At 38.4% G+C, this 8,887-nt stretch overlaps 1 protein-coding gene across 3 annotated transcripts in view; it reads left to right on the plus strand.

The window, feature by feature from the left end:
- Positions 1–8,373, plus strand: part of CDK6 (cyclin dependent kinase 6) — a 130,915-nt gene extending 122,542 nt beyond the window's left edge. For all 3 annotated transcript variants that reach the window (XM_084215032.1, XM_084215033.1, XM_084215031.1), the window contains exon 8: positions 240–8,373. In XM_084215032.1, the coding sequence (XP_084071158.1) occupies positions 240–386 (147 nt within the window). In that variant the 3' untranslated portion in view covers positions 387–8,373. The remainder of the gene's footprint in view (positions 1–239) is intronic.
- The last annotated feature ends 514 nt before the right edge of the window (positions 8,374–8,887 follow it).

Below are 8,887 nucleotides of genomic sequence, written 5' to 3' on the forward strand. Positions count from 1 at the left end.
GTATTCTGGGATTTCATAAATTGTGAATACTTGAATTTTCTAGCATGTAATTTTTGAGGTGGCCATACTCTTACACTGTGACCCCACTGCTTGTTTTAATATGGGTGGTCATTGTGTACCACCTTCTGAGACCCTGTTGTGTCTCATACTGGTCATAAACTGAAGATGGTATGCATTAATGTATGTATGCACTGTTAACTTACATTGTAATTAAAACTAACTTCTTTTCATACTTTCAGAAATGCTTAGCGTTCAACCCAGCCAAAAGAATATCTGCATATGTTGCCCTTTCTCACCCATATTTCCATGATCTGGAGAAATTCAAGGAGAATCTGGACTGTCACGTATCATCCAGCCAAAACTCCAGTGAGGTGAATGCATCATAAGTGCTGACTGAAGATGAACCATAAATGAACAAGACATGTAGCTGACAAGGCCACTGTCCCAAACAAACCACATAGCTGTCCTAGCAAGATCATTATTTGGAGGTTTTATGCACTTATCTTTTATTCTGGGATTGTGATGTGCTTATCCATGGAAATCAATCTAGTTTACTTTTATCAGAGCAATGCAAGGGCCAGGGCTTTGACCTGCTCCTGTTGCAGCTTTATGTTTGTTTTGGTTTTGTTTTGTTTATCTACCTGGGAAAACTCCAGACGAAGAGAAGCTGCTGACCAGTTTTGCTGCCATTTTATCCTTCTAATATTGAATGCTGCCAGTGTTTCACGATCGAGTACTGCCATCCATGCAATCTCTCTCTCTCTCTAGCTGCTGAAGTATGATTTGGTACTTTATTATTGTTATTCTGTGATATTTAAAGAATGGCATTGAAATACCAGATCTCTGCAACCTGCAGTTAACTGATACATGTGTTAATACATCCAGCTACTGTTTCATTCATAGCAGATATGCAGGTGCTTCCCCACTTGAAAACCTGGATAAATTAATTTATCATTTTGTTGCTCTATAAAAATAACAGTGATGATGATGATCATAATAAATGTCTCAGCTTTTAGGTTTTTTCATACACAAACGAGTTATTATCTAGCTATGTTTGTGTGCATGTTTCAAAAAACTGTCCTGTTCTTACTGTTTCAATTTCCAAATGGTCTTTCTGTGTTGAAATGCAGACATGTTCTAGTCCATCATCTAACCCATCATCACCCCCTGGAAACAGCTGCAAGCATATTTTCTTCATCTCATTCCAAATAATTTTCTGATGTCCAGCTCAAAGACATGAGCGGAGCCAATGAAAATCAATACAGATTTTCACCTTCAACCTGTTCTCATTGTCAGCCAAAAACAAAACTAGAAAAAGTATTTCTAGTTCAGAAGCAGAGAATCCTATACCTGTAATAAGCACAGAGAAGTATTTGTGCTACATTGCTCTGTGTATACTGTGCTGCCTTACCTGTAACACCCCCCAATGCATCACAAGTGCATGAACATTAATGCTCAAAATCCCTCACATGTCATTTACTAAGCAGGTTTGTTTTCTATGCAGAAATGCATGACCTTCTCTCCTAACCACCATGTGGGGATACTAGCACATGCCTCTCCACTTAGGTTAATGTGCCATTATTGAATGTCAAAGTAACTAAGCAATTTACTTGTCTTTATAGCACAGTTATTTTAAATATTACCTGAAATTTTTATATTTAGTATTTTTACCTTAACTAAAATATATTTTCAGTATTTCGAAAAGAAACTTTTATTTTTTTAATACTATACTGGGGAAAAAAGAAGTATTTTAAATCCATAAAAGCTGTTCCCTAGCTGTTCAGTGCATTTACTTGGGCATGACTTGGGGGGAAATATTGGTCCGATGAGTATAACTGATGCTAAGTGAGGCAGCCAGCTTTGCTTTCTCCTGTGACAGTCTCTCCCTCATCTCTATTTCACCTTGTCTAGGTAGTGAGCCAGCATTATATCCTTGTGCATGGCATGCTTGGCAGAAGCAGGTCCTTAGCAGTGAGTTGGGCAGTGTAACTTTTCCAGCTGTGACAGGGGAACTTGCAGCCCTCTCGTGGGCAGGTCTCTCGCTCCTGTTGCGACCCTCACTGTTAACTGCGTTTCAGGTACCTGTCTGGGTCATGGTCCACTGCTAGGATAGTAAGTGGGTTATCTGTCTCCTGGATGAAGCTTTTTGTTACTACTAGACATTTAAATGTGTGATAAATGGTTAAATTAGGTCTGCTTTAAACAAGTCAGAGTTTAAAAGGACTACTTGCATGCAGTGGCCTGTGCTTTTCTTTAAGCCCAAAATGAGCCTATGCAAAACTTAAGTAGCATGAACAGGCAAGTTGCAAATTAGGCCTGGCAAGAGCATGCACAAAGCATCTGCACATAGAGATATCACAGATCTGTAACGTCAGAATTTCGCAAGCTCTGTGAGCAGGAAGCTGAAGGCCAGGGAGCTGTCACAGCAGCAAACCTAATCTTGGCCTTGCCTTTGTCATTCTCTTTGTTCCTACACCCAAAGGGAACTGCAGACCTACTGCACTGGTGTTGTCCCAGTCCTATTCCTGTATGGGTTAGTGGAACCAAGGGTGAATAATTTTTAAAATTCACAGAGTAGGATGGGCCAGAGTGAATTTTTTGTAGTGATTTTTAAACACTAAGTAGAACAACAAACAGAGACAAAAGTCAGGAGACTCTTGCGACAGTAGTAATTAGAAAAGCTTTTTTACAGAGTTTAGCACTTTTGAAAACATTCCACATTTTACCTAGCATGGAGCTATCTGTCATACATACCTTATCAGGGCATTCAGCTGGTGTGGCTTCCCAGCAACTGCTCAGGGAACTCTCCCAGAGCTCTCCACCAACTAAAACAGGGTGAAAATGTAGAGGAGGAGATGATATTTTTAAAATTAGGCTTTCAAATTAGGCTTAAAAGTCTCAGATAGAAATGTGCATCTGTTCTATTAAGCTTAGCAAAGCTAAAGGATAGACAATATGGTTGCTGAATGTAGATACATTATTAGGGTAAAAACAGAAAGGAGGGGAGAGAATACTTAAAGCCAAAGGTTAGTGTTGGCCCAGAAACTAATGAGAATGTGGAAATCACCAGGAATTTAACTACTGGAGTGGTATTTCCCAATCGTAGTATCAAAGAGCTAAGCAAGCAGCAGAGAAAAACAGGGGCTGGCTTATGGAGCCAGAGACAGAGCTTCTGCAACATGGTGCTGTATGTTGTCTAATGTAGTAGGATCAGGTTATAAATGAGAGCATTCAGGAGCACAGTTTCAAAGGGCTGCATTAATGGTCACATTCTGGAACATCTTTCCAGTGGGAATGGCAGGAACAAAACCAAGAAATCTAAGAATCTTGGCAGGGTTAGGGAAAATATTTCTCTAATGGGGTCCTTGTGGTGGCGAGGGCCTGGATTCAAAGGACCAACAATTTTTCAAATTACCTCCTTTTCCAAATCTCTTCAGGAAGAAATTCCATTTGACATGCCATAGGCTTAATCGTATTCCAGTCTTCCCTGCCAAACCATGTGGGGTTTCACTTACACGAGTAAACTGAGAAAGCCTGTTCTCTGGCTGGGCAGAGCACTGTTGCTGGCTAATACCGTGCCAGGAATCATATTTATAATTAGACAGCACAGACAGCTGTGGGACTGTGCTCAAACCCATGCCCTTGCTCTTCTTATGTTACTGGTATAGCTCTAATATTTTAGTACCTTTACTCATTACTGCCATATGGGTAGGACGTAGGAATTGTGTAAGTGAAAAAGAAAGTGCTGTGATGAAAACTCTTTGTACACCTTTAAAGAAGACTTCAGAGTGCAATTCTTCTTAGGGGTATCTAAACCTGTATGTGTTCTCTTCTGCAGGAGTGGTTCAACAGCAGCTAAAAAATGCTGAATAACAAAAGATGTATTAAGTATAGCTCCTAGAACACCCACAGCCAGGCACTCTGCTCTTCTTAGCAGAGAACAGGGTGTTCTGCGTAATGGAAGGAGAAATTTCTATCTCCCACCAACCTTTTTTTTTTCTTTTTAATCACTGCTGCATAACTCTGCAGAAAAAAACAGACGCAATAGCCAAGGAAAAAAATCACCACAAGCAGCTAGTGAAGTGCTAATTGCTGAACCATGGCAATCCATCTGGTGCAGCCCTTTTCTCTTCCCCCTGTCCACGCTCACACCGGCCTTCCTGTTTGTCTCCTTCAGATCCCTTATGTAAACAGGTTTCAGTGATGCTCACAGGTGCTATTTCCATCAAGATTCTTCCAAATTTTCCATAGCTACACAGTGTCAATGTCCCCTCCATTCCTATTACTAAATGTTGCTTCTTTTAGTCTCACAGCCTAAACCAGTGATGAGACAAGAACTTTGTGCACCTCCTTGCTTAGGCTTAATTTCATGTACCCCTGTGTTGCCTTCTGTGTGGTTAGTAAAATTCTAAAAATAGGATTTGTGCATATTTCTGTGTAGGCTGTGTCCACACTCCAGGTTTCTTTCAGCCTATTAGTCCACAATTATCAATAATAGAGCATCTTTCCCTGTTGTTTCTGTCCTAAAGCACACCAAAAAATGAGGGCGTCGTGTTTGCAAAAAAATTAAATTTAGGGCTATGTGTACAGAGCATTTTTAATGAAAGGAATCACTAAATTGCAGCATTTGAACATCTTCTACATGGGGGAGGGTTTCCAGCATGGTAACTCTTATTTGGTTTTTATACTCAGTGGTTGTTTTGAATAAGAAGAAAATAATGTGCCTTGCTGTTTTTCACAGGTTCACTCACTGTCTTTGAGTTTTATTATACATATAATTCATTCTGCTGTTAGGTATTAGACCAACTTTAACATGGAAAATAAAGAGAAAATATGCTGGTTTGGTCTTCTAGCCAGCAAACTAGGAGCACTTACCTGACTCACAACTGAAAACACATCAGTTGTCAAATACATACATGAATCAGAAACCACACAGTTCAGTTTAAAAGGCCACATAAATTAATTATGTTCCATGTATAAGATACATTTGGATAATGAGGAAGTTTATTCTAAGAACTCTGTTTTATAGAACCACTTGGCTAGTATTTTTCATATACAGTAGGTTCAGGAATAGATTGACTTATATATACAATGTGAATTAGAAGTTACTAGGCTATTTGAGTGATTTTGTTGTTTTATGCTTGAGGCTTGAATTGATTGCAAGCTTAGGAACCTAACATATTTATTTTATTGCTTCAAAACTGCTTCTAAATATCAAGATCTCTTTTGATGTTAACAGGATTTCACACTCTTTTTTTTAATGTGTAAATTATGTTCTTGAAATTAGTATGTTAGAAAAAGCATTTTTCCAAACTGCATTAGTGGGGGAAAATTGAAAAAATTTATTTTTGCTTTCACAGGGAGGTGAACTCTTCAATAACTGACTGTCAATAAGCTATACTTTTTCTTCCTTTTGATTACTAAGCCTTGAGTATACAGGTTACTTTCAATGAAGAAAAAAATCAGAAACGCTAGATAAATGGGATTTTATATGTTAAAGCTTCCAAGTTTTATTTTCATATCCATATTTTTTGTGCAAGTACAGTTCAGATGTACAAAAACATGACTACAACTTTAACAGTCTAACAGGCTGTACTACTCAAATTGAGGTTTTATTTGTGAGCTGTTTATTTTATTATCTATCTGCATCTTGCAAATTATTAGATAATGGCTGTAATACAATTCTAGTTTCTGGACTACACTCTGTAACCACCAAATCTCAATAATTTATGTAAAACAGAAAGAAGCTTTCTCATAGATTATATAGGCCATTAAAAGAAGAAAGATGTAGACATATGAACTGACAAATATACTTTTGCCAAGTGTTGTTTCTTCCCTTTAGTTTGAAGCTTAGCAAGTATTGCATACTGATCTGCAATACCTATACAATGTAAGAACCGTAAAGACCACTTAAGAGTAGTGTGCACAAATGATAGGAAAAATGGCTCATTAGACTCTTGGAGATACCAGATGAAAATCATTTCTTTAGCTGTAACTCTCAAAATCTTGAAACTCATATATTTTTCCATTAAAAAGTATTCCTGAAAAATTATGTGTATGTTTTTAATTCAGTGATAGGCACCCAAGCAGAACTGAATCAAGTGGGAACTTGTTCTCAAAAGTGATTTTTCCAGGCCGAATAGATACCATCAGTTCTTCATGTACTCATCAGAAACTAAAATTAACCAGCACCATTCTTAGATGAGCCTTTTGCTTTCTGGGCAGAAAAACCTGAGGTCGCTGTTAGTAAAGTTAGTGGAAAATTTGCTTTGACTTAAAGGTCTTGTGGAAGTTTCTGCAGTATTTAGTTTTCCAGCCTTCATTGAAAGACTGTGCAAAACAGCAAAGATAAATCAAAACTCCTTAACTATATGGTCTTTTCCCCTTTGCGTTACATATTTTATCTGTTTTGGGATATATTGATGGGTTTTATCCAGCCCAGTGTTAATGAGACTTTTACAAGGCTAGAGAAAGTAAAAAGAACTGATATCATATTTTGATTGTTTGTGGTTGTGGTAGGGCAGATTTTTTTTGTTTCCAGAAAGGATCAGACAAATATACTGCCTTCTTTAAAAAGAAAAAGAAAAAAAAAAGAAAAAGAAAGGGAAAAAAAGAAAAGCTCCCACAAACAGCTGACACTTGGTAAAGATTAGAAAAGATATTTCAGAGAAACTATTTGGAAAATATTGTCAGGATGAGGGAAACGGAGCATATTTTTGCTGTGAGAGATATAAATGCAAACAATGTGTATTAAATACGCATTGGAACTGATACTTTTTCACTGACTTTGCAAAGTTGACAGGGTTTTATAGAAGAAGAGCATCCAAGTATGAATTTATTCAAACTACCACTTCTATGTTCATTTGCACTAAAGCAACCTGTACTGTTTGAAAGGAGATGGGAAAACACATCATGTTAAACTTGTGATTTACTTTGGTGTCTACAAGGATGTGTTGTAAAGCTCTCAAGCTCAGCGTCCATTTTTGAGCAAGCCAAATTCTCATTCACACTATTCACTTTCTGTGAATCCATGCACATGCCTGAAAAAACACATTTTCTAGTGTTTACATGGATACTTGACATGCTCATGTTAAATCCAGACTGGGGACAGTCTCTGCCACAAAATGGAAAATGAATTTTCACAGACTGTCAGATTCCTTTGTGCAGTTACTCCTAAAAGGTTTGAAATCAATGTTCAGCGATATAGAGCCTTTCATTTTATTCCATGTTTCACACGTACATCATGTTATGCTAATTCTCAGCCTTTTTAAAAAAAAATAAAACCCCATTTCTTTAATGTTAGGATCAATTTTGAGTAGCTAGATGAAGGAGGAAAATCGTGATGTGATGGATAGAGAAAAAAGGGGCAGAGAGCAGGAGAGTTGGCAAGTTTTTTTCCAGTTGTTTTGTTTTCTCCTGTCATATAAGATGATAAAGCAAGACTCATGAACGGGATTTTGGTTCCAGATGCTTTTGCCAACTCAATTCATGAGTTGCAGTGCACTTCTTCAACATAGCAACAGCTCTATTTTTTTTAATTTTGCATAAGCTACAGCTTTTTCTGGGTAGATATAAAAAAAAGTCTTATGAGACAGCTTGACAGCAGATTAAGCTGTCCACAGAGACAGTGCCTGTATTCAGCTGCAGACACTGGAGACTGTGCAGCTCTGCTGCAGGAGATCTGCTGACAGTGTCTATTAGTGTGCAATGTTCTGCATTAGAAGTTGACTCATGCTGCAAATTAAAAATTCTTTGGTCATCCAAAATGGTTTTGCATGCTTGGATTTTGATAAGGTTATCCACAAGCAAGTTTTGCTAGATCAATCCAGGTGGTTCACCATCTTACAGGAGCAAGTCTGAGGGCTTAGCAAGTGTGTCGGACACCCAGCGTAAATAATAATGCAAAATCATCTGCCATGGGAAAAGACTTTGTAGGTTGTAGAGTAGGAATGAGCTTTCTGAGCTGCTCTGCCAACAGGAGAGCTACTGTTAACTATTATTATGCCAGCTCCAAAAATGCAGAATAGGAAGCCTGCATGACATTTTGTTGTGTTCAGTCTATGTGCATGGGTGGCAGGGTGTTGGCACAGAGTGGCTAATTTTGGTCTTTCCATTAAACATGAGCAACTGGGCTTGGCACAAACTTCACAGTTCCAGGGATGGGGAACCTCTCATTCTCCACAGTTTTTCTCTGGCTCTTGTTAAATACATGTACTGGTAGACCACTCAGCCATTCAAGTAGTCCTTTCCTTATCCCAGATCATCCTTCTGTGACAGTGTGAAGGAAGCCTTGAGGAGTCTATTCCTCAGCAGTTTTCCAGCTTTCCTGCTTCCTCTCACTGCAGCAGCAATTACTTATCATTTGTATCTGACTCTGCTGGTACTTCCACTACCACTGAAGTAGCTGTGAGCTAAATTACTGCCTTGTGACTCCAAGCTTCAAGTCTTGGCCAGCCAGTGATTTGTACTCTAGTTTTTCCTTGCTTCTCATTAGAAACAGGGAAGTAGTACAATAGAATATGGCAAAATGTGTGCTACTTCCACACTTTTTGGTTCAAGCAAAGCAATGAGCTAGAATAGATTAGATTGAACATGATGTTCAGTTGATCAGCAAAAACAATTTTGGATTCAGAAGATCATTTACTAAGTACAGAAGATCCCTGAACAACTGTCTGTGACGCACATTTTTACAAGAACACACAATGATGCCCCTGTTATACAGAAACTTTTGATAGATACAAGACTAGAAATGCCAGCCTCCAACTGCTTACCCTGCTTCCCCTTACCTTCCCCAAGATCACTATTCCCAGGAAGAGGATTCCTCCCAGCACTGGGTGGAGCAACTGTGAAACAGTCCCCAGCTCTCAAGATAGGTTGTGTTCATGTA

Source organism: Fringilla coelebs, assembly GCF_963513975.1.
Source record: "Fringilla coelebs genome assembly, chromosome: 1".
NCBI classification, from domain to species: Eukaryota; Metazoa; Chordata; class Aves; order Passeriformes; family Fringillidae; genus Fringilla; species Fringilla coelebs.